Consider the following 27,237-nt stretch of genomic DNA (forward strand, 5'->3'; position numbering starts at 1 on the left):
GAATGGCAGAGCATATAAAATAAGAATTGATTATAGAAGAAATGGAGATAAAGAAAGAAGAAGCTTTTATCAAGGAAGAAATTTGTTCATCTTCTAGTTTGGATGTGCAGGAAGAATATGTTAAGATGGAAAATACAGAAATCAAAGGTATCAATATTATCTAAATTATTATTAATATTATTATTTCGTATTGCTTTTACGTCCAGAGAAGGGCGAGTAAAAAAAAATCTGGATTAGCCTTGTTTTACAAAATTTGTGTAGGCGTTCTTGTTTTAGGTGTGAAAATATTAAAATTAAGAAAACCATTATTTTTATACAAAGAAAAAAATCCACAAAACTTGTTTTTATGAAAATTTACTTAATTTTATTTCGCAGATTTTTCTGCTTAAATTTACGCATTTTCAAAAATAATAAATTTGGATATTTTTTTCTGGGCAACATTAAGTCATCCATATAAACCTTCCCTGGGGTCATATAAATTGCCAACTACATGTTTTGGACTGATGAGTTCAGCTGTTTGGACGTTTATTGGATTTAAACAAACAAGCCCTTTGTATAACATTGAATCCTAAACAAAATCAGGCCAGATCTGAACTACTAGATCCCATATAGACCAGGGCAAGTGGAGGAGCTCAACCCTGTTTTCATTGTATTTTAACCTACAGGTCGTTGTACTTTGTCAGGTTGATTAATTAATATGTTTATATTATATATGGATTTAACCATTTTATTTTGAATGACTTAAACTCCTTGAGTTTTGTATGTATGTTGTAGAGTCTGAAGAAAAACTGTATATTGGTGTTAAAACTAAATCCTGAGTTATTTAGTTAATAATTTGAAACTCAATGATAAAAAGATTGTCCAAAGTTTCTAAACATATAAATTAAGTTGAGTAAAATTGAATAAAACTATATATGTCATTGTAATGGGTATTTTGCGTGCAAAAAAGTTCCGATCAAAAAGAAAGTATTTCGGCGCAAAAAAAGCTTTCATTTTGATCTCAAACAAAATATTAAAAGTAAAAATCCCGGCAAAAACTTGTTCTTGATATAGAGAAATTCTCACATTTTATTTATGGTTTCAGGCTATCCCCTTTCAGCTTTTTTAACTCATCCCTGAAAAGTTGCTAAATGCGCCCCTGTTTATTTTCTATGATTTCTATTCGATTTTTCAGATGAAAGCATTAGTAAGGAAGAAGATCCTCTATTCACTGAACCTAAGAGGCTCAAGAAGAGTCAACATGATGGAATAAGATACCCATGTGTTAAATGTGATTATGTTGCAACTAGAGCTAGAAATCTCAAGCTGCATATTGAAAATAAACATGAAGGAGTAAGTTACTGTTGTACTAAATGTGAGTATGTGGCAACCCAAGCTTCAAATCTCAAAAGACATGTAGAATATAAGCATGAAGGAGTGCGATATCCCTGTAATCAGTGTAAATATGCTGCCACTACAGCAGGTCATCTAAAGACGCATATTGAAAATAGACACGAAAGTGTGAGATATCCTTGTATAAAGTGTGATTACGCTGCTACGACAGCAAATAATCTGAAGACACATATTGAATTTAAACATGAAGGATTAAGGTATCCCTGTGATCAATGTGAATACGCTGGTTCCACAGTAGGTAATCTAAACAAACATATTGACAGTAAACACAAAGGATTAAGATATCCCTGTAGCCAGTGTAATTATGCAGCCACTAGAACAAGAGATCTGAAGAGGCATATTATAAATAAACATGAAAGAGTGAGATATTCATGTGATCAGTGTGAATACGCTGCTACTAATTCAGATTTGTTAAAGAAACATATTGAAAATAGACATGAAGGAATGGGATATCCTTGTGACCAGTGTGAATTTGCTGCCACTACAGTAGGTACTTTAAACAGACATACTAAATATAAACATGAAGGAGTAAGACACCCATGTGATCAATGTGAATACGCTGCTACAACAGCAGGGCATCTAAAGAAACATATTGAAAACATTCATGAAGGAGTGAGATATCCCTGTGACCAGTGTATGTACGCTGCTACTTCCAAAAGTAATCTTAAAAGTCATAAGAATAGTAAACATAAGTCTTGAGAGTTGTTTAAGGATTTGCTCCGCACTGTTGACTTCCAATTATCATAATTCTCTGATTGTTTTACCCAAGGTTCAAATACAATAAATTCATCTTTCTATTCAGGCATTTATTATTATCAATTTTCACTATTCTGTTTTTTATTTTTCATTTTCTTATTCCAAGGGAGAAAATTGCCATCTTTGCATGGAGGGTTACGCTTACAGTCCCTGTAATCCTAATTGTGACTGTGTCTGTGAACAGCTCTAACTGTATACACTTTTATTTGTATAATATAAAATACAGAGGGCCCTAATAAACAGGGGTATTTAGTGATGAATTTAAGATCGTCAAATCATTTGTCCTACATATCATTTGTCTTACATTAACGGGAAAACATCATATGTCCAACACTTCATTTGTCCTATAGTAAATGGAAAATATCATTTGTCCTACAGTAAATGGAAAATATCAAATAACAAATGATTGAGGGAAAAATGACATGGTGCCAAAACTTAACAACACGCAGAAAAATTTGTTCAGTTAAATTTACAAAAACGTCAAATTTGTTCGTCAAAAATTACCAACACGCAGCAAAATTTGTTGATGAAAACTTTAAAACTTGAAAAAAAACATCCTGAAAATGATGCGCTAAATAAATTAAAAGTAAAAAAAATATTTGTTTTTTTTTTCATTTTTGTTATAGAAACGTTCAAGTCATTTATCTGAAAATTTTTATCAAAAAAGAACCAATTCATAACTCATAGAATATCAATTGAAAAAAGAACAAAATCCAGTTACATATAGAGTATACATATTATAGAATATACATATTATAGAGTATACATATTATAGAATATACATATTATAGAATATACATATTATAGAATTTCAAAACAACTTTTCAGTAAGAGAAGTTTTCAATACTAAGTGTTGAATTTGATTCAGTTTGATGTGATTTTAGAAAACAAAAAACACTTAACATGTTTATTTATTCAATCGTAAAATATATAATTTATAAAATTATCTAGAACAAATATAAGAATATACATTCAAATTTTTATTTTCCAATTTGTATAATACCTCATTTGATTACATAGCAATCATGAAAGTAATAAATTATAAATGTTCCAAGAATCTATATAATAATTCTCTTCGCTCATATATATACGTTAACTATAGCTGGCCTATCAGTTGGACGAGCTGGACCGAATGGGCTGAATTTTTTGTTGGACAGATTCTTGGGTAACATAGGCTTTATAAAAAATCCAACTTTTTTTGGATTTTTTTGGATGGAGTTACAATTTACATTCTACTACAATGAAACAACAGTTTCTACAATTATGAACTGGTTACTAAGTAAGATCTATGATCTTTACAAATTTGAATAGTTCGGATTTCATCATCAGTGTAAGACAAAGATAGATTAATAACAAAACAAATCCGCTATACTCCACTTCTGACCTACGCCAAATCTGCTATACTACACATCCGACTTACTAGCACGTGGTTTTACAGCTGTTATACATGGACTTGTGGCCGCAGCGCTCGACACAGAAATTGTCTTAACCTAACCTAACCCTCAAATAACACAAAAATAAACAGCTGGCGTAGGTCCGATATTGCAGTAAGTCGGAAAGTTAGTAGGTCGGAAGTTCAGTAGGGGGAATGTTGCGTATAGACGATGTAACAATACCCAAAAGGGATAGAACAGTAAATGTCTTCTTTTCAAGATTATAGAGTTTTTCGTTCACAGTCTAAAATTATACACTCTGAAATACTCTGTGAAATACACTCTTAAATACACTCTAAATTACGAAATAAAAAATCGATTATTTGGCAACAAAAAGTTTGACGACTACCAACAATCGATTTTTCGATTTCATATTTAAGAGTGTAGTATTTTTTTATATTAGATTTTTAAATTAAAAGAAGTTTTAGAGCATAGATGAATAACAATACAGATAGAACACTAGATCTAGTCTTTTAAAGATTTGGGGGGGTTTTGTACACTGCAATAACCATGAGGCAGAGGGTCAAATGAGTTCAGCGCAAGCAGCCTTGAATTACAAGACAGAGAGAGAGAATGCGTGTAATTCCTTTGGGCCTCTGCCTCAGGGTTATTGTAAACGAAAAATCCCTAAATCTTAAAAATACGACATCTAGTGTTTTATCTGTATATGTTATTAATCTATGAATACAACAAACAGCTTGGATATCAAAAAAGTTTTGACTGTTGTCCTTTTCTAGCGTTATGAATATGTATTATGAATATTCATTCAATATTGTTTGAAAATGTGCTTCTAAATATTTTTCATTTTTTGAATTAAAAAATACAATGGAGTAAAAGGTTTGTTGTGCAACCTTCATCAGTTGTAATTGGAATTAATGCAAGGCCCTGGCCGTATATATGCCTTTTAAACAAAATTTTCGAAAATCTTTTTAGAAAAACAGGAATTTTGCTTGATCAGATTAAAAAAAGCTGAATCCAAGCACAATCAATCAACTTTTGCGTTAATTTTTTAAGAGTAATTTAAACGTTAAAAAGAATTATTTACTATAACACGGTGTTTACAATACCTTTTTTAGCTTAATCATATGGTGCATACTATAATAGTTATGAGATCAATGAAAAAGATTTTTTGTGCTATAGAAATCGCAAAGATTTACAACTCAGATTGGTGCAGGTTACCGAAAATGCTTATATAGAATCTTGTGCGCTTCGCCTCTGATTTTCAATGGCTTAACAAAATCCAATTAAAATATTTAATTATATCGTTATTTTTGAATTCTGAATAATTTCTTCTGATTTGCTGTGTACAGAGCAGGGGCTTCCATTCTCCTTCCCTACCAGATCAAGTTTCAGGCTCACACTGTTAAAAATCACATTTTGTAAGTGCAGTTTTAACAGTGCACACTAACAAGAAATTGAACAAATTCAAAATGATCCAAACTTATTTTAGTGATAAGCGTCTTTTAATATGTCAAGGAACATATGAAAAGTTTACAATATTTGATTAATAATTATGATTAAAGCAGAATCTGCAAATAATTTGTAGAAAAATCGTAAAAATATTGAGAATATGCAACCTTGTATATAACATACTTAAAGGGACTGTTCGCTTAATCTCAAATGACACCATTTTAAGATGACAATGTCCGATTCACAACGGAAACATTGACACCTTCATATGATCAAAAATGTGGAAGATATTGTTGTTTTTCCAGGGTTTAAAAGTGTTTATTTATTATAATTCCCCTTTTTCCTTTAGTTCTTCCTGTAGAGAAATAGCAATTGAAAATAACTAGTTTTTAGTCTCATAAATATTTATATTTAATTCATACTTGGATCATACTTTTAAGGGTACCGTTGTAAATCGGCCATTTTGCATGAAGGCTTATTTAAAATTACGCTGAAAGTTCCTTGAAATAATGTCAAATGTGCACGACAATGATAGATGGAGTGATCCTATCACTTTTTATCCACGGGCAGCTAAATTTGAATTTCTGAGCCGGGTCAACTTTTCCGGTCCCAGTTTGTACTGTGCCAAGGTTGACGCGGTCAGGATTTATACTTCATATAGGTTGAATTTACTTTTACCAAAGGGGCAGATTCGCGTGTATCGTACTTAATTTGATTATAAAGCAAGCTTTAAAGACTTCGAAAATAGAAAATGATTAAAATGAAATAACCATCGTCATCGTATGTACGTTGTACATGTTTTTTCTGTTATAAAAAGGGCGTGAAATTAGAATGAGTCAGATTTTGTTTGGCAAACTGTTGAAACTGGAAACAACATGATTTCTAAAGTAAAGAGACACACATGTTCTGAACAGAAGTTATTTATTTACAATAAATTGACATTGATTGCACTTTCAGAGCACCATATATTTATTGATCCTCGAACTATACCAATAAAGCCATAGATTAATCAAAATAACAGATAAGACAGTAAATATCGTCTTTTCAAGATTTCAATGAGACTCGATCACAAAAACCCTGAGGCAGAAACCCATGTGGAGTTTCGCGCAGTCGGCGTAGAACAGGCTCTCTCTGTCTTGTAATTATACGCCGACTGCGTGAAACTCCTCTGGGCTTCTGCCACAGGGCTATTGATAACGAGTTTCACTGAAATCTTGAAAAGACGACATCTAGTGTCATATCTGTTATTTTAGTTAATCTATGAATAAAGTATTGAGAAATTCAAATATTTTGTTTATAACTATCAACAAAATTTATCAAATTTCTAACATTATGATTATAATTTGGCACGAAATCAATGCCATTTCAATTTTTCCAGCAAAAATAACTGCAGCTTAATTAATAATTTTCTTGCTTCGTCGCTATACGTTAATAACGCATTTTCTTTAATAAAAATTTCATAAGTGCATTGAAATGTTACCTGTTGGATTTAGACAAAATAAACTTCCTGCTACTTCCTAAAATAGAAAAATACATGTAACCTTTTGATAGTTCAGTTTGTCCGTAAAATAGGTCTGTACACGTTGCACAATTGATGTGTGTTTCATGTTCATTGGACTATTTAAAGTTATAAAAGTTGTCTTCTTATTGCAGAGTTTTATTGTTCTTACTGTGCTATCTATGCAATGTCTGCTTTATCCAAGGTTGTATAATTAACAAGGTTGGTTACTCTCGATGCGCTCCAATGTACGTGAAAAGTCGTCTCCTAAGATAGATAGATAAAAACCTCATATGACGTCACTCTCGCCTCAGTGACGTCATGTATGAGGATTTTATCTATCTATCCTAGGGTACAACATGTTTGGTATATTGGAGTGCATCGAGATAGTTACCAACCTTGTTAAACAACCTTGGCTTTACCTGTCATCGAGTTTCTTCTTTTATTTGGAATAAGAAGATGATTTGGCGTGGGAAACATCTGCTCCATACTAGGGGTAGACATACATGGCTTCCTGTATAGTCTTGTTAATCGTTTATGGTTCGTTTCCGGCTCGTTTTTTCCATTTATTTTCGTTTAGAGTCAATTTCTGGCATAGTGTAAGGAAAACAAATATTTTTAAAATTGTTTCTTTTGAATATTTTTTTTCTATAATATATGCAAAAAAAATAACTAAAAACGACCCCAAAACTTTTAAAACCCTAATTTGTTATAACTATCGTCTTTGGTTCGTTTTCCATTTTTTTAGGACAAAAATATTGAGTTTAAAGAATGCAAACTTTAACAAAATACGGGTTTGGAATTGAAAAGTTTTATTAAACGTTTTTAAAAAACGAACCAAAACGATTAACAGCTCTATTCCTGTGGTTGTGTCGACCTAACCCACTTAGAGTAGACAACCTTCTGCTGGAGCAATGAGAGTCCTGTCCTACTGTGGTTGTCGAGACAGTTCGTTTTAGGACAAATTCTTCAAATAAATTCCTGAATTTCGAGTTTTCCCTTGAAGGACGCTTTCCCTCAGTATAATCTTCCTAGAAGTACAACACATAACTAGAGATGGTCATTGTTTTTGTGAACGAACGAAATATTTCGTGAACGTTGACGTGTCGTTATTCTACTGAGCGAACGAATTTTCCAAAAGATCTTGAAAAATTATATTTTTTACTGAAAGAACGATTTTTTGGAACATACTTTAAAAAATATCGGTCTTTTTACTTACAACGAACGATTTTAAGTGAGAAACTCTGGATGGAAACGACTATGGTACCTTAGGAAGACCATTTTCTTCCTTATATAGGATGAAAGTGTTTTAAATCAGCCGTGTACATGTGTCAGAACAGAAATATAACAAGGAAGTTTGTGATCAACTTCCTATTAGAGAGAGAGATATAATCAGACGAGTAAGGTAAACTGCCTTTTTAATTCAGAAATTCTTACGAGGCATTTGACTTTTGGGACGCAGAAATACAGTGTACAACACAGCAGGTTCAAATTTGACTCTCCGATTCAAATTTTAAAATACAGGAAGGATTTGATTCAAATTGAACCGGCGGTAGTTCAAATTCATTAAAGTCTTTTTTTCTCACAAAAAAAGCGTGAAAAAAGAAAGATTAATAGGTTTTTTTTGCAAGTTTTCCATTTCAAACATTTTAATATTTTGATTGATCACTGAAGTTTCTCCTCACCTCTGCAATAGTTTCCAAATTTACAAATTCAGATTGTTCCGCGCCAACCTCGACTTCAGCTGCAGAGCCAGCATATGGTTCACATCTTAAACAAAAAATTTCAAAATCCACTTCATTTTAGAATATCAAGAAAAAGATTTTCAAATTAGATAAGAATAACAAAATTCACTTCATATTAGAACATCATAAAAAAGGATTTTTCAAACGGTGAATCCCAGATATATGAATACATAGCATAGAGATTTTTATAATGTCGTATCACATATTTAAGATCAAATGCAGTGGAAAAATGAGTTTAATATCAATACATCAATTGCATTCATATTTCAGGACTAATAATTTATATTATTTACAATTGCATTCATATTTCAGGACTAATAATTTATATTATTTATAATTATTAAAAAACTTATGACGGTCTATGTATTCATATATCTGGGATTCACTGTATTAGATTAGAATAACAAAATCGACTTCGTATTAGAATATCATAAAAAAAGATGTTTCATATTATGTGTCAGAAAAAAAGATTTTTCATATTTTTATATCACAAAAAAAAATTCATATTAGAATATCAAAAAAAAAAGATTTTTCATATTATAATATCAAAAAACAAGATTGTTCATTAGAATATCAAAGAACAAGATTGTTCATATTAGAATATCAAAAAAAAAGATTTTTCTTTTCATATAAGAATATCAAAAAACAAGATTTTTTATATAAGAATTGCAAAAAAACAGATTTTTCATATTTGAATAGCAAAATAAAAGATTTTTCATATTAGAATATCAAAAAAAAAGATTTTTCATATTTGAATAGCAAAAAAAAGATTCATATTAGAATATCAAAAAAAAAGATTCATATTAGATTATGGAATAATGGAGGTCACTGTGTCTTTAAAAAGCTTTGAGAAAACAGAATACTGCTGGCTTGATTTGGTTTCAGCTGATACAACAAAAACTAAACGTCATATGTTTAGTGTCAAACATAACAGATTATCCTGAAACAAACCCCTGCAATACATGGATACAAGGAGATGCTGGCGCCTCGAGAAATGATTTTAAAATCTATTCCTATATCTGATTCTGCTTGTACACAAGTACACCTTTACGCTATATTTATTAATCTAATACCTGAATTGTTCTGCAGCTACGGTGTACGGCAGCTCATCAGGGACCACGTTATCCCAAAACTGGTCTTTGATCAGAGGAGGGTGAGTCTTAAAACAAACATTTTAATAGAATTAGTGTCACCACACGGCAACCTAATGTAAATTGCACGTGTAAGATTTAAATCTTATATGATTTCAATCATAGCTTATTTTAATGATATGACAAGCTATTGAGAAGTATAACAAACGTTAACTTCCGATTTTCTTTAATAAAAGTTCAAAGTAGAAATTTCGTCATATATGGAATTTTAATCTCACATTTTTGAAAAGAATTCCTAATTTTGTATATATTGTATATATTTTAAAATAAATAATAAAAATTGTTGAAGCGTATACAGAGTAAACAACTTTATTGAACTAGTTGAATTGATTCTATTTTTAATATTTCAATGCAACAGGATATATAATAAAAGTTAAAGAAAAAGTTTAAGAAATAATAATTTTAATAATATCAAGATAAAGGAATTGAGTCTTTGGAACAAAATCAAATATTTAAACCTCAAAATTTTTAAAACTTGATGCTGAATACCTTTAATTTTTCAAACTCAGATTATTTGATCTAACAGAATTCATAGTTTGAAATATCTAAGGTCTGCAACATTTGGTTCCAAAGATATTGTGATCAGAAAATCAGAGTTTGTGGCAAAGACTCAATTCCTTTAAACGAAATCAACGTAAGATATGTTTTTAATCACAACTTTTTTTTAAAGAGTTAACAAAAATAATTTGAATTTCTAATATGTAACCGAATAAATCAAAACTAGAGAAGCTGTAGCACACAAAGTCGTATCATTCATGTTGCTTAAATTTTACCTTCTCTTTTTGTCTTGTTGCGATTATGCCGATATATTTTGTAATATTTTTATTTTTCATGATCTGAGAGTTACTTTTCAAAACATTTATTCCTGTTTCGAGGAATTTTGATAATGAAGACGACATTTTCATATTTTCCAGGAATGTTAAAAAATCCAGCGCCAGCGAAATATTATTTTTTTAATCAAAAAAAAATGAAATATTAACTAAATACAAATGCGTCGAAAAATAATCGATGAATATTGTTTGTAATATCTGAATGATTTGTTTGGAATTAAATTGTTTATTTTACGATTCGAGTTGAATGTTGCAACTTTTCGAATTTGTATGTACGCTAAGTTTTTCGGTGTGAGTAGTTTTTAATAATTTTCTCCTTATAGACACAACAGATATATAAGTGAGATTAGTAGCGATAAAAAGCGCTTATTTTTCGCAGTAAACCTATACCCCCTATAATTTTTCGCAAACACTCCCTTTATCCTAAACTAACCCTAAAATATATACTAATCTCTCTCTTTCTTGTAATTCAACGAGGCAAGCTCACGTAACATCCTTGGGCACCTGCCAGTTGTGTATGGGTTATTATTCTTTAACAGCTTCAAGGAAAGGTTCCGGAAGGCCTTGCTGGAACCAGATTCATCCGGGAAAAAAGTGAAAACCCTAATTTCAGATTTCTGTTTACATCATGGTTCTTAGGATTAAAATCAGTAGAAAATTTAAAACAATAAGGACTGAGGTTAATTAAAAGTTTATTTTAAATTTCTGAAAACATCATAATTTATGTTTTCTTCATAAGTATAAACAATGCTTAATAGAAACGAATGCACTGCAATCGGCAAACCTAGATTTGGTACTATTATTTTTAACTTATTTATGAAAGCTTTTATTGCCGGCACTGCAGATCGCATCCAATCTTGGCATCAGGAAGATGACTTTGTTGTTGCTTCTCTTGTTTTTATGAATGATAAACGCAAACTTAATTACTGACATAAGAATAATTCAAAATTTTCTTTTCATCCGTAGCTCTTTGGAAGAATAAATTGTGTTTTAAAACATCACTCCAGTCAAGGTAGAAAAAAAGAAGAATGTCAATTTTATGCCACTTTACTGGTATGACTTTGTGACCTCATGGCGTCTCCATTTCCTCCTTTAAATTCAAGAAGGGAAAAAATGTGTTACGTTGAATCTTACAGTAAGCTTTTTAAAAAATATAAATGTAATGAACTGTACCTGATGCAGCTGATCAACAATTAGATAGGAGACTTGGATATTCCGGTCAATCATCAGATTCACATCAAAATCATCATCATCTTCACCGAAGGGATTAATCAATGCTTCAGCGACCTAAACTCTTTATGTTTAAACTGAGTTTTGAGAAAAATAAATCAGTGTTTCTCGAAGCACCATTGTTCGATTGTTTTTCAAAATTTTATTGGAAATATTGTTATTTTAGTAAAAAAAAAATGATAGTTTGTTCAGTTTATTATCTTTCATTTTTAAAAAACGAATTTTTTTCTTCATTTTTCTGAACGATCAGTTTCGTTTAACCATCGTTTTTGTTCTAAACGACACCCTTTTTCATGAAAATATTTGTTCAATCTGAAAAATCTTAATCGCTCAAAAAAATGTTGCCCATCTGTACAATTCAATTTCAACTTCTGCTATGAAAATGTGCATCTGGTTTCAAATAAGATACACAAGTTACCCTAATTCAGTCAAACTTTCATAAATTTTAAAATCAATTGTTTTTTATCATTCAAAAAACTTCTGTTATGGAGTTTTCTAGTAATTTTGTTGTCGTAAATTTTTATAAATTTCATCCATTATTCTGGCAACAACTTTAGCTTTAAATATAATGCTTTTACAGTAATTTTATCATAATTTTCCAAAAAGTTTTCAAGAAATTTTCTTTTTAAATTGGGAAATTTTCAAAAATAAAAAAGGTCAACATTTTTTTTAAAGCGATATTTTTCGATTTTAACTGTTCCTAAACCTTCTCAGGGTGTTATGTGGGATGCCAAAAGATCGGTTCAGCCGTTTTAACGTTTCTTAGATACATGCAGACACATAATCAAAGATATTTAATATTCTTAGGCTTTAACTTATACCTTTAACCAGCCCATGTAGAAGAAGAACTGTAGAAATGTAAACACTGGAACAATCATAGTCGGCTCATCCCTAAATAATATAATATATATAGCAATCTAGATGTGGACTAGAAGGGAAAAAGTGTTCATGGAGAGTGTTGGCAGAACAAGGAAATGTCTGAGAAGGAAAAATCCACCAAAACCCCACAAACATTTGACACAATTGAAAGTTTCTGAGACCAAATTCGCGAGGCTTGTTAGTTGATGAAGTCTGATGAGTTCGGTGTCTGAAATGGTGTTGTAAGCAAAGTTGTAATGCAAGATTTGAAAGATGGCGCAAAGAATTGGACAACAATTGCTCCAAAGAGGTCTGGGAAAAGATATTAATTGGTTTGCTGAAACGTAGATTTCAACTATATAAACCCTCAATGACCCTTTCTACAATAAAGGTTTACTTTCCTTAGACTTTTTAAGTTTATCCTACCTCTAGAACACGCATAAAGGGGAACAAATTTGAGTCTTGAGATAAAATATTTAGTTTACGGGCTCCAGGAGAAAGCTAATTACGTCCAACATATTATCTGATCGACTAGCTAGTCATTGAACCGGTAGAAATATAGTGAACGTTAAAAAAGTAATAATATTAATGATAATAAAAATTACTTAAGAAACTGCCTGGCCAGTAGAGAGGAGATTACGTAGGAGTAAACTGCCAAAGTTACAACCTGTAAAGTAAGAAGGTAAAAAAAAATCCTGAAATGCTTTTGAAATAAAGAAAATAAAATATTTTCTGAGATAATTCAGAGCAAAAAGAACTTATTACTCGCATCAAACTCTAATTTTAGAATCCCAAAATCAAAGGTCATGACTTTAGGTCGCAAAGTTAAAATGATTAGAAAGCTGAGGCGAATAACTGGTCCTTTATTTATTTTATTAGCTTTCATTGACAACAAAAATGTGGGGGTTGTTTTAGGAGATTAAAAAAACAAAATATTCGGTTCAAATTTTAAAAATGTAATTATTTAAAATTTTTTTTGATTAATTTGATATTTTACCTGTGTATAAACCAAAGGTACAGAAACCCAGTCGTAGTTGAGTAATCCTGAACATTCAAATCTTTATTCATTTGAGTTCTAGAAGCATCTTTTGATACCAATAAATCGAACTCCTTCAATACCTTATCTTATTTTAATTACTTAATTATTGAATGAATTTGGGGTTTTAAAATTTTTTCTTTGATGATTGTTGCTTCTAATTTGCTACTTATAATATTTTGCTAATTCTTTAGAATTAATTTGAGACATATAAAACTATTTAAAGATCTGTAAATCCTGAATTTGAGCGCAAAGTCGACGTTCAAAATTGTACTTTTGATTGGATACGTTTTTTTAATTATTAACGACGACTAAAAGTGTAAACAAAATTCTACAGTAAACTACTCAGTTGTTTAGGAACAGGTTGAGAAAATAAAAATTAATCTTATCATCGAAAATAAGTAATCTTGTTCAATTATTACTTTCAATTTTCTCATTATTCACAAAGATTTTCTGCAGATTTTCTGGAAATTTTATTGAAAAGAAGACATTTGAAAAATTTGGAGAAAGGAATAAAGTTTTTGTCACAAATTTTAATTTTTCAATCCCTATACCTTTGTAACCTGATGGTGTGAACTTATGTTATTTCAAACTTAAATAATTTAACTCAACAAAATTCATTGTTTGAAATATCTATGGTCTGTGCTCTGTGTTGTAAAGATATTATAGGATAAGAAAATCAGAGATTGTGACTAAGACTCAAATCCTTTGCAAAAAAATTCATAGAAAATAAGAAATTCAATATAATGATGAAAACGAAATAATTGATTCTAGCATTGATTTATTAACATTTTTTTGAGAAATACGTGCCTTACCATCTTATTAGTTTACTATAGAATTTTCATCATATTTTTCGTCGTCGTTATTTAATAATTAAAAAAAAACGATTCTCAAAACGTACCCACCCAAATTCGTGATTTTGAACGTTTAATATGCACTCAAACTCAGTAATTAATGGAAACGTTTACATGTGTCAAGAATTTGTCCACAACACTGCATACTCAGCTCAACTACCTTACATAGCCGGTCTGTCCCTTCTAAAAGTTTCACGTGCAGTAATCAATATAAGAGATAAATTATGATATACCGAAAAATCCATTGACACCATACTTTTAATTGTATACAATAACAACGTTGTTATTTTCTTCCCCTCAGGCCTCAATCAATCAACATTTGGGATCGTATTGGATGGAATTATAATGGATATGCGGATGCCATAAAACTAATAAAAACTGTGGTAAATTAAAGGTGAAAACTTTTTTAACCGAATTAAGAATAAATCTACCTCTAAACAGAGCTGTGTGGGACCTGCTGAAAAAGGTTCAATTCCGTATAATATAATCGTCCCGTAAACTTTTATCAAAATATCGCTCTAAGCTCAGTGTATTAACTAAGGGGCAGATTTTTTTGAATATAAGTTTAGAAAGGTTTCGCTGTTCATTTCCAAAAGCTTTTTAAGGTTTCTGATAGACAGGTTCAGGAAAGGTCTTCACTGGTCAAAATTGATACGGGGAAAATGGAAACCTTTTTCCTTATTAATGTACCAGTCTGACGTTTGTACTTTTCCTATGTTTGTAAAACTGACGTTTGTACTTTTCCCATGTTTGTAAGTCTGATGTTTGTACTTTTCCCATGTTTGTAAGTCTGACTTTTGTACTTTTCCCATGTTTGTTAGTCTGACGTTTGTACTTTTCCTATGTTTGTAAGTCTGAAGTTTGTACTTTTCCTACATATGTTTGTAAGTCTTACGTTAGTATTTTTCCTATGTTTGTAAGTCTGACGTTTTTACTGTTCCTATGTTTGTAAAAGTCTGACTTTTTACTTTTCCTATGTTTGTAAGTCTGACGTTTGTACTGTTCCTATGTTTGTAAGTCTGACTTTTGTACTGTTCCTATGTTTGTAAGTCTGACGTGTGAACTGATCCTATGTTTGTAAGTCTAACGTTTGTACTGTTCATATGTTTGTAAGTCTGACTTTTGTACTTTTCCTATGTTTGTAAGTCTAACGTTTGTACCTTACAATAATACATATTTATCTTTGCTTATTGAAATATTCTAACTAAATGCATCAGTGAAAGAACTTAATTTAAAATGTTTTTTTTTTGATGGATTCCAAGTGCGTATTTTAAATCACAGTAAAGTTTTCAATTTAAGGTAAAAAAAAACGGAAAATTTATTGATTAACGGTGTTAGCAAGCTTAAAGCTTTTGGGGCACGCAAATTCACAACTTTTTAACCCTATCACGATGGGGGGGGNTTGAGTTTATACCTTAAACCTCTTCTTTAAGTCAAATAAAGCTCGGCCGCTGCAGAATATTTTTTAGAGAAGTGTCTAGTTCGTAGTGATGCTGCATGAAATTTCTAAAATCCAACGGAAAACTGGCTATTTCCATAAAAACTGAAAACTAATAGACGAAACAAATACTTGGGCGTGCTTGCGACGCGCCCGAATCCTTGATTAATGGTCATTAGAATCTATTTATATAACTAGATTATCCTAAATCTGTTGTAATTTCTTGTAGAAAAGCTATAAAATATAGGTTTTTTACAATCTTTATGTCTCCTGTATAACCTTCGTGCAAAAGAATCGAAGAAAGCAAAGACGACTTTACAAAGAAAAGACTAAAAAGATTAAAAAGAGTAAAAGATATGATCAAACATAAAGGATGTCAAGAATCAGCGCGAATTAAAAATATGCTTTAAAATGCCCGTTTTTCATAGACCCTAATTCTCTTTCAAACTCCATAAAGCTTTTTTAACTTTATTTTTAACATTACAAATAATTCTATAATTTTTATTTCTAAAAGTTGTTAGTTCATCGTCGAAAAATACAAACAATCCACCACCAATTTATATTAAATATAATGTAAACAATAAATGTGTAACTTTCCTTTTACTTTNCTTTCTTTGGGGGGGGGGAATATTTCCACAACCTCTACTTTTAAAGGTTTTTAAATATTTTCTCCTGAAACACAAGGCATATGCATTTTTAAAAGAAAAACAGAAATCAGTCACCCCCTGCTGACCTCCTAAAATACTCCACTGTGCCGCTAATGGGGGAGGGGGGGTCCACCCTCCCCTGTATTTTTTTAATTTTTATGATAGTTGTGAACAAATTTTGCTAAATTTTTTTGGCATATAGGGTAGGTTGGAGGACGGGATAGGGTTAAAATTGTTAATTATTTTTTCAGCTTTTGCTTTTAGATATAGAAAATAGCCAGTGCATTTGAAAAGAACACTACCGTAAAATATTTTAATAAATTTTGATTTTGATTAAAGTTTCCAAATACTCAAATATATATGTAACCACTAAAATATATCCAATAAAACTGTTTGAATCATAATGCATTAAACAATTAGAGAAGAATTTGTATTATGTGTGGTTTTTTTAGGTTCACCCTGTACATTAGATAAAATGTTTGTTTATCAAATTACGTGGTGCAAAGTGGTGATCTAGGTAAAAGTGATGGGTAAAATTCCATTTAAATGCATAAACCATAATATAAAGTTTTTAACATTGAAAGTGAGCTAGGAGCATGGACAAGTATACAACAGCGGAGATTAAAGGGACTGTAAGCGTTATTTACAGTGATCCTCAATTCAAAGATGGCAATGCCCGATTTACAACGAGACTTTTAAAAGTTAGATGTGCATGATTTTGTTTTTTAAAACTATAGATTTCATTTGCTTTTCTCTGCAAAAGTGACATGCACATTTCTTGCTCTCAAGAGATTCACAAAAAGAAACATTTTTTGTTTAGACAAACGATTTTCCCTCTTTGCACGGAGGGTCACATGTAATTACGCTTACAGCCCCTTTCAGCTATCTGGAAGATTGGAAAAAATATATAAATTGGAAACCACGTACCTGCACATTTGCTTCCAAATTTATTGAGTTCGTCGATAATTGTCTTGGTCGCATAGTCATCTTGAATCCTTCCTTCCTTCCTGGCACTTGTTATTATAGACGAACACCAAACCAGGCTTAACCAGTGCTTGGGGTGCTGAACAAAATACAGAGAGAGGTTTATCTAAAGGGGGTCATATACATTTGTTTAGATAATTAGAAAATCCTAAAACTAATTATATTAAGCAATATTTAGAACAAAAAAACTTGGAACCTACAAAACAGAGTCAACCCATTCACTAAACCCGGGTTCTGACACAGGAGGCCGAATTTAAAGAATTTTAGCCGCGGCTTAATTATGGTTGGTTTCACTTTAAATTGTATCAAATGTTTCAAGATTCAAGCCGGCGCTCAATTTAAACCGGGTTTTGGCGGATTTAAGCCGCGACTTAAATTCTTTAAATTCGGCCCCGGGTTTCATTCATGACAATACTCTGTCAAGTCTTAAATTCTGGGCTCAGGGTTTAGCCAACATGTGTACGTTATGTTCTCTTGTATGTCTTGGGCTACAGTATTGGTTTTGAACTCAGGCAATCAACATATAAAAACTATAGTTATTAAAAAGAATAATAATATTATGTTGTTCTCCAATAAACACGAAATTTCACGGATTTTATGTGCTAATTGGTGGATAATCTTGTGGACAATTTTTATTTAACATTGTTCAGTTTCAACCTTCCTTTTTGCGTTTCATTATTTAAATCAAATAATGAAGACGCCAATCATTAAATAGTTTTCGTTACCACTGTATAGTGAATACTGTAAATGTACGAATATGGTTTTAAAATTTTTAATTATTAAGTTTCATGGTTTCATGGATCTCTGCACTTTGTTCTTAGAAAATGAACTATTAGAGATAGATGAGAAGTTCAGGTCTCATTTCAGCCAAAATAAGATATTTCAGTTTCCACAAATTATTTCATTTTTCATTTTCTTTTATATATCTTTCTTTCTCTTTCTTTCTCTCTCTTTCTTTCTCTTTTTTTCTCTTTCTTTCTCTTTCTCTGTCTTTCTCTTTCTTTCTCTTTCTTTCTCTTTCTTTCTCTTTTTTTTCTCTTTTTTCTCTTTCTTTCTTTCTCTTTCTTTCTCTTTCTCTTTTTTTCTCTTTCTTTCTTTCTCTTTCTTTCTCTTTCTCTTTCTTTCCCTTTCTCTTTCTTTCTCTTTCTCTTTCTTTCCTTCTCTTTCTTTATCTTACTTTCTCTTTCTTTCTCTTTTTTTCTCTATCTTTCTTTCTCTTTTTTCTCTTTCTTTCTCTTTCTTTTTCTTTCTCTTTCTTTCTCTTTCTTTCTATTTCTTTCTCTTTCTTTCTCTTTCTTCCTCTTTCTTTCTCTTCCTTTCTTTTTCTCTCTTTCTTTCTCTTTCTTTCTCTTTCATTCTCTTTCTTTCTCTTTCTTTCTCTTTCTTTCCCTTTATTTCTCTTTCTTTCTCTTTCTTTCTCTTTCTTTCTCTCTCTTTCTCTTTCTTTTTCTTTCTCTTTCTTTCTCTTTCTTTCTCTTTCTTTCTCTTTCTTTCTCTTTCTTCCTCTTTCTTTCTCTTTCTCTCATTCTTTCTCTCATTCTTTCTATTTCTTTCTATTTCTTTCTGTTTCTTTTTCTTTCTTTCTCTTTGTTCCTCATTGTTTCTCTTTGTTTCTCTTTCTTTTTTTTCATTCTTCATTATCTTTCTTTTCTTTGTTTATTCACTTTAATTCTGTTTTTTTTTCATTCGCTGTCTTTCTTCCTTTCCTTCTCTTTCTTATAGCCAAAGGAATTGAGTCTTCGCCACACATTCAAACTTTCTAATCTCTATATCCGTGCAACCTGATGGTGTAAACCTTCGATATTTCGAACCTCAAATGTTATTTGATTTAACAGCATTTCTAATTTAAAATATCTAAGACCCACGACATCAGGGTGCAAAGATATAGGAATTTGAAAATCAAAGTTTGTGACAAATACTCAATTGCTTTAAAAATCGCAGCTTCTGAATTCCATCTGTATGCAATTGCAAACCTGTGAAGTATTCATTTCCATTTTCTCGATGAGCTCCATTTCATATTCTGTAATAAGTCCTGCTTCCACCAGATGGAACAGGGTTGGAAACCTTTTCTTTACAGGAACACTGATCATTCTAGACAGAAATATTATTGCAACTTTATTATCCCGGCTTAAAACTTTATTGTCCCGGCTTAAAACTTTATTGTCCCGGCTTACACCTTTATTGTCCCGGGGCTTACAACTTTATTGTCCCGGGGCTTGCAACTTTATTGTCCCGGCTTGCAACTTTATTTTCACTACTGGCAACAGTATTGTCCCGATTACAACTTACAAAACAAACAGAATGGAATGAAGGAAAAAGTATAGTAAACAACAGAAGAAGACAAATTAAATGCAGAGTGTAAGACTAAAGAATGCACAGCTTAAAAGTTCTTAAAAATAATGAGTTGAAACTTAAATATTAACTTCTCAATTTAACCCTAAAGGGAAATTTAAATTTCCCGGGATAAACTTCAACCAATCAGAACTAATTACGAATCGACAGAGATTACGCAACATCAGCTGTTCCGTTTCATAATTTCAATTTCAAATTTCAAGTATATTTTGAATTACATGATTCTTTAGTTATTCAAGATAATGGGAAAAGATTTATAAAATAAAATCGTCAGATTGAATCTTTTTATGATTGAAATATCGCAAAATTGAATGCGGGATTTCCGGGTTTAAATTTTAACCCGCACAAATCGACGAGTTAAATATTCAACCCCAGGGTTAAAATTCAGGTTTAAATAAAGTAAGAGCTGAGAAATGGCATTTAAGCTGAAATTTAAAATTTAAGTCGGAACTTTTCGTTCTTTAGTTTTAGACTTAGGTCATTTTTTTGTTGTTGTGTAGACTGTAGAGTTACCGGTGACATGGAAACGCCTCAACACGGAAACGGCTCAACACGGAAATGCCTCAAAAAAAACAGAATCATAAAACTAATTTAATGTCGTCTTCTCTCATTAAAAAACTATTTTAACACTTATTTTACCATTAATTTAGAGTAAGTTAGGTTGCGCCGCAGGCTACGGAGGGGGCCGAGCGCTGCGGCTAGAATATGGGCTAGGGGGCCGAGCACTGCGACTAGGACAGGCAAGTGGGCCGTGCGCTGAGGCTAGAATAGGCTAGGAGGCCGAGCGCTGCGGCCATGGCTGTGGAAATCGTTAGAATATAGTCTTTCAAATTTTAAGTTGAGAGAAGACGACATTAAATTAGTTTTATGATTCTGTTTTTTTGAGGCATTTCCGTGTTGAGCCGTTTCCGTGTTGAGGCGTTTCCATGTCACCCTATTTTTCTTAATATGAAGACTAACTTAAACTTGGACCTGTATCCTGAAAAGTGTTTAAAATTCAACCAATCAGAGTCGCATATATGATGCCGATAAATTTGAAATTTTGCGCGCCATTTAAGATTATATACAGAAACGGGAGGGACTCTGAATTTTAAAAAACCGGTTTTTTATTTTATCTAATCTCTACTATATCCAAGAAAGAACGGTTTAAGAAGAAAGAAAATCAAAAGTGTGTCCATTGGATACTCAGATTAAGTAATTGGGATTAAGGATATCTCATTCTAAAGTTTTCAGCTCTGAACTCCTACAATATTACTATCCACAGGTTTAATTTGGGTTTTTATGCATTTAAAAATGTCGGCATATAAAAATTACTAATTTTACGAGGAGAGACTGCGTTAATTAGAAAAAGAATTTATTAAAATTTCGTTCATTTTTCTTTGAAGTATCATTCTTTGATTGCAACCCTGTGGGTCTGTAAAAATAGAAGTTTTTTTAAGAATATTGAATGAAATCTTAAAATTAATTTGATTTTTTTATTTCTTTTTAGTTTTTTTTAATGCATCTCAATTAATGCTTAAAAAAAGAAGTATAAATTATTATAATTTTATTCAGACATTTCCAATGCATTAATCTTTAATTATTTATGATGATTATTTTAAAGGCCTATCAAATATTGCATTTCCATCCATAAGCATTTTTCTAGCCTAACTTTCACAATTTTTCTCTTTTCTTTCTACTATTTTAAACATATTGTGAAATTTTTGTGTTAATATTTTTTTTAAATTTACAATATCTAGTATTTTCTTTTTTCCTGGCCCCCCTGTATTTACTTTATTTTGCTATGAAGCAATCTGTTTTGAAAAGTAATGATAAACAATATTTTAAGTTTTGTCATCGGAAAAATATCAAAAGATCAAATATCAAAAGATCAAATGCCAAATGATCAAAACTCTTTAAATGATCAAAAGCGTGTACGCCAGGGGGCGGGCATAACTCTCCTTATTTTGCCTGGCTAGGTTTATACTGTACAGTGAAATTTGTCGAAAAATGTTTCCTTATGACTGAGTTGGTGTCATAGAGTACAGTGGGTTTAATCCTAAGTACATCTATTTGTACGGTATTNCCACAAGTACTAAATGACATAAGAACAGCCAATGATCACAACCGACCTAGTTAATCTATATAATAGAAATATCTTTAAAACATCTCTGTACATTTAAATCTTTCAAGATGAAAAATGTCGTCTTATGCGCAATCTATCTTTATCTATGATTTTACCCCGATTTGTTAACATTTCTAGCTTGTAGACCTTATTGAAATGTACTGCGTTTGTACTGTATAATTCTGCATTTGATCATTTGGTATTTGATCTTTTAATATTTTTGTCTTGTCATCAAGCTGCAGGTTAAAATAGAAAGAAACCTAATCGGTTGACAATAATGCCCGAACTATACTATGTACATATTTAATTGATAAAATAAAATCCTTCCTGCAATAAATGCTGTAACCCGATGTCGGAGACCTTTGATATTTCAAACAATAAATTTTGTTAGATCAAAAGGTTGACACCATCAGGTTACAAAGATATAGGGATAAGAAATCTCAGTTCCTTTAATCCAAAAAAAAGAAAAACAAGCTATTCTGCAGTTTTGAGAGGTGTAAAATGTTGACTATAAAAGAACGATGTTGGTATAATAATACAAATAATAAAATAATAATAATAATAAAAAAACTAAAAATATGCTTTTCCTGTGCTAAAGGACAAAGAATAGGCAAATATTCTTTTATAACATTTTTTATTATTATTTCGTTTTTTTCCTAGAACATCGATTTTTGAGAACAAAAAATGATCAAAATTTAACTTTTTTATAAACAACATTCTCTTTGGTAATATTGATCAATTAAAGGTTTCAAGGGTACCATTGTGAATCGGGCAATTGGTTAAAATTTAAAAAAGAAAATAATTTCTTTTTTTAATCGTACCGACGTCTGATAAAGATTTTATAAGGATTTTTTTATCTTAAACTCCTTTTTCACCAGTCTCAACTTTTTGTTTTGCAAAACTGGAGTATTCTTTTCTACCTTATGAACAATAGACTGTCAGTCAAGTCAGTCAAGTCAAAGATTTAATTAATTTCAAATCTTTAATTTTTGTTGAAATAAAAAGTAAGGAACACCTTCATTTGACCAATGTAAATGTGAATTAAATTTTATGATTCGTTAAAAATGTTTGATATTGATATTATTATGAATAGTTAAAAAACTCAACCTTAAAGTTTGAATGAACGCCAGGTTAAGGTATCTAGCCAGTGTTCTTCGCATCACCCTGCCCCTAAACAATATTTTTTAAAATGATATATTGCATGAGATAACAAAAACAAATACATCTTATTTTTATTTAGATATAATAAGAATTTTTCGATTGATCACATTTGACATATTGCAGTATTTAAAATAAACATTTTAGAAAACATCTACTTTTATCGCATAACATCTACGATGTTTTTTCTTCTAAATTGTTTCTATGGTTGTTTCTATAATAAGATAAAATTGTGGTTATTAAGAAAGTTATCGATCATTTTTGATTAACATTCTGTCCATAATAAGAAGCCGTCTTATATAATTAAAAAGAATAACTAAGCATATAGTGGAATTAATTCGAAAAAAGTGTAAAACCGCCATTTTGTTGTACTGTTTACATATTGCGGGTGTACTTCACACATTTGTGATTTATAACCTTTTGGGCCCAGGAACATCTTTTCATGGAAAATTATTTTAATTTTACAAAATCAATTCTCTGACAACCTTTCATTTCACCACAAGACTTTCTTTGCACCCCAGAGTTCTTTTCAGCATAAACTTTATATAAAGAAGAAATTGTAACAAATTTATAGGGATAGTCTTATTTCCCCTCTATATCTCTGTTCTGTGTATATAATGTTATTACAGAAGTAAGGAAATTTCCATTTTTTCAATAAATATATGTTTAATAAACACATTAATATCTCGAGGGATTCTCACTTAATAAAAAAAAATTATTAAATAGAATAAATAAAAAATCTAATTAAAGAACTGCTAAGTGCTAACTTAAACCTTATAAGGTCCCAATTTAGCTGTAAGCATAAATTCAAATGTCCCTCTATAGAGATGACAATACTCGATTCACAATGGCACCCTTTAAAAAATGGCTGATGAATTATTAATTAGGTATCATATAGATATGTAATTTGATACAATCATTATTTTTAATTGTGGTTTCTCTACTAAAGTGACTTTCGCTTCAGGAAAACTCATTTATAAGAATTATCAGAAATAAAAACGTTTAAACCTATAAAGATAAGAAACAAAAATATCTTCAACATTATAGATTAGATTGAGGTTTCAGCCATTGTTATCTTTGCACGGAAAGTCACTTAGCATTCCTCTTACAGTTCCTTTATCTATTCCCAACTGTCCTGTGTGAACCATCCGTTCCTGATTCTCCCTCTTCCCCCGGCTGAATCCGTTCCTGATACTCCCCCTCCCTCCATCTGTTCCTGATTCTCTCCCGGCNAATAAATGTAAACATGGTTTCTATATGGGGGAGTCAGCCACCTGGAGATTTTTTTTTTTAAAAACCTCCGTACATTTATTTTAGAAGATCAAAATTTAATGTTTTGCTTCCACCGACTAATTTAAGATTCCTCTAGACAGAAAATTAAGTGTACGTCTGTAATCTGGTTGAAGGGGGATTGAATTTAAAATTAAATGCAATTGTTATCTAAGTACTATTTTGGGATTTGTAAGTAGTAAATCTATTTTTGTTTTTTCTCTTTACTCTTTCATCGTTTGTATAAAAATAAAACCGAAACACTAAAATAACAGAATTTTACTGGACCTGATATGTATATCAAAATTTATCACATTTCAAGGTTTTTACAACATTCGTTTGTTTTGAATGAAGAGTCATACAGTTGAACATGACAGTTGAAAAATAGTTATAAATGTCGTCTTCCCTATACTGTATAAGGCTTCGCAGTTTATTTCGGAAGAAAAATCTTTTCTTTGAATAAATTTTACTTTGAAATCAATTTTACTATAACATGACTCCCATATAATATTCTCATTATTGTAATTTGTCTTTGGTATCAAACAACTTAACAAATTATGGAAGAAGACATTCTAAACTATCCACCAACTGTCATGTTTCGTGAGACAACCTGTATTTCAAACAGTACAAGGAAGCAATAATACGTATAAGGTACTTAAACTGTGCTAAAAAAGTGGTTAAACTTCTAAGAATTAAACACTGTTCATGCTAGAAAAATGAAGATATCTTCCTTATTATTGTTTAGGTTTGAATCGATGATGGCCCTCTTTAAATGCAAATAGATTATTAATTACAATAGGTGGCAACAGAGAAATGAACAACGTCACAAGTGTCAAATATAACAAGTAAAACGAAATGGTCTCACATTAGTTGACATGTTTTCCAAGATTAAATAAAAAGTGTAAAAACAGAAACTAAAAAACACATAAAATTGCACTTATTTTACTGTATAGATAGATAAGCACTTTATTCTAAAATTACCACTATTATTGATAATTTTGTCGGACACAGAAACTGAACTGATACTTGTGACGACAGAATACAACTGTACTGAGAGTGTACAAATTCTACGTTGCCATCTATTGTACTAGAATCTATTTGTTTAAATGGAGGCCGGAAGGTCAGTTGAAATTACAACAGTTTCTTTCTCAGGATCAAAATAAGTCATTAAAATATAAAATAATTCATGAATTTTTATTAGGGTTTCCATGTGTGCTTTTTATTAGGGTTTCCATGTGTGCNTGAATGTGGTGAGGTGTAAAAAAAAACATTTATTTTGATCGAAAACAAATTAGAAAAAATAAAAGTTCCAGCAAAAACTTTTTACAATAACAATAAACTTTTTACGCGTCAACAATAGGGTTTCAAGCGGAAGCAAACTTTTGTGCGAAAATACGAAGAAATATGCATCTTTGCTTGCGAATTCAACAAACTTTTGCAAACCAGCAAGTTTTCGCTGGGAACTTGCCTAAAACTCATTTCGCGCAATTTCTGCATTTTTGCGCTTGACAGATTAAAGCAGAATTTCGCAAAAAGCGGAAACTTACGTTTTTTCTATGTGAGGATTCGCGGAATTTGCGGTGGAACACATATTTGTGAGCATAATGCGGTTCATTTATGCGTAAGGATTTTTCCATTCTGCCGGAAACCCTAGTCTCATTAATTATAAAATATACCTTTCGTCTGTTCCCGTGATGGATGCGGAGACAAATATACAAACTGGATCCGGCCAGGGGATACACTCAAACTGTGCCCACCATCTACACAAATATACAAACTGGATCCGGCCAGGGGATACACTCAAACTGTGCCCACCATCTACACAAATCAAAAATATCAGCAAAATGAAATGTTCATATATTTGAGTAATTTGTTGTGTAGAGATGGGCATCGTTTTTTTAACGAAAATTTGTTCGTGAAAAAGGGTGTCGTTCTGAAAAAAAAACGAATAATGGACGAACAAAATGGATTGTTCAGAGAAATGAAAAAATGATATTTTTTTAAAAATTAATCGAAAAAACCGAACAATTTAAAATTATTCAAACGAACTTGAATAACGAGAGTTTTTACTGAACGAATGAATTTTGCAAAAGATTTGGAAAAAAACGATTGTTTTTTTACAGAACGAACGATACAAACTTTTCAAAAACTGTAGTTTTTTACTTAACAACAATCTTTAACAAATTTTTGAAAAACGTTCGTTTTTATACTGAACAAACGATTTTTTTAACAAACAATGAACAAAAAAATGAAAAAATCTAACGTATCCATCTCTATTAGTGGGTACCAAAACTAAGCTTACTTACGAGGGTTTTATTTTTAGCAATCTTAGCTGGACTTTGGTGTTTTAGGAAAAAATAGAAAAGAAAAGTGTCACACTTTTTTTTCAGAATAACTAATTATAACACTGTTATTTAGGTTCGCAGTGTTATGAAGTTATTGGACAGAAATTTTCTCTTTTTCAAGAAGCTTGGTTCAAGCCTTTTTAGATTTAATTTTAACCTTCGAGATATAGAGAAAATTTAGGTCCATAAACTTTACAGCACGTCGTGCCAAAATAAGAGTTATAGGTAATTTTATAAAACGTTTGTGTACTTTTCTTATTATAATGGCTATTTCTAGAGATGAAAGAAATATCTGGAATAAATATCACAAGTTAGAATCAGCTGATCGAATCCGCCCCCTTGGATTTCTCTGGAAACAACTCAGATGACGACATTCATATCCGCCACAATATCCTAATTTTTTTGGAGAAAATCCGGGAACCAATCAAAACTTTATAGCACAAGTGCTATAATGTACAGATAATTTAACTTTTTAGCACAAGTGCTATAATGTACAGATAATTTAACTTTATAGCACAAGTGCTATAATGTACAGATAATTTAACTTTATAGCACGATGATTACTTAGCACGTTCATTATGAAATTCACGATGAAGTGCAGAGTTATAAGGATAAAGTACACAATATAGTTTAATAAAATAACATAAAATGAGGTGAACCAAGGGAATATAAAAAAAGACTAAACACTTTGTGGCATCTGAAGTCTCATTCTTCTGTATGTTCTTTGCCCGTTTTATATTTATTTTA

General features: G+C 31.0%; 2 protein-coding genes across 2 annotated transcripts in view; one reads left to right on the forward strand and one right to left on the reverse strand.

The window, feature by feature from the left end:
* Position 1: 1 nt before the first annotated feature.
* Positions 2-2,189, forward strand: LOC111709631 (zinc finger protein 431). Its single transcript, XM_023483387.1, has 2 exons — positions 2-147; positions 1,175-2,189. The coding sequence occupies exons 1-2, from the start codon at positions 42-44 to the stop codon at positions 2,089-2,091; spliced, it is 1,023 nt and encodes a 340-aa protein (XP_023339155.1). The 5' UTR covers positions 2-41; the 3' UTR covers positions 2,092-2,189.
* Positions 2,190-4,820: 2,631 nt separating this feature from the next.
* LOC111709637 (bestrophin-4) overlaps positions 4,821-27,237 on the reverse strand; it is a 29,292-nt gene continuing 6,875 nt past the window's right edge. Inside the window, exons 5-18 of the mRNA XM_023483404.1 lie at positions 25,822-25,905; positions 22,826-22,888; positions 19,236-19,353; positions 17,206-17,341; positions 13,301-13,347; positions 12,909-12,970; positions 12,267-12,336; positions 11,389-11,502; positions 9,308-9,393; positions 8,175-8,259; positions 7,351-7,520; positions 6,912-7,003; positions 6,472-6,508; positions 4,821-4,941 (exon numbers count right to left, since the gene is read on the reverse strand). Of these exons, the coding sequence (XP_023339172.1) occupies positions 4,839-4,941; positions 6,472-6,508; positions 6,912-7,003; positions 7,351-7,520; positions 8,175-8,259; positions 9,308-9,393; positions 11,389-11,502; positions 12,267-12,336; positions 12,909-12,970; positions 13,301-13,347; positions 17,206-17,341; positions 19,236-19,353; positions 22,826-22,888; positions 25,822-25,905 (1,267 nt within the window). The 3' untranslated portion in view covers positions 4,821-4,838. The remainder of the gene's footprint in view (positions 4,942-6,471; positions 6,509-6,911; positions 7,004-7,350; positions 7,521-8,174; positions 8,260-9,307; positions 9,394-11,388; positions 11,503-12,266; positions 12,337-12,908; positions 12,971-13,300; positions 13,348-17,205; positions 17,342-19,235; positions 19,354-22,825; positions 22,889-25,821; positions 25,906-27,237) is intronic.

The sequence above is a fragment of the Eurytemora carolleeae genome, unplaced genomic scaffold (genome assembly GCF_000591075.1).
Source record: "Eurytemora carolleeae unplaced genomic scaffold, Eaff_2.0 scaffold979, whole genome shotgun sequence".
NCBI lineage: Eukaryota > Metazoa > Arthropoda > Copepoda > Calanoida > Temoridae > Eurytemora > Eurytemora carolleeae.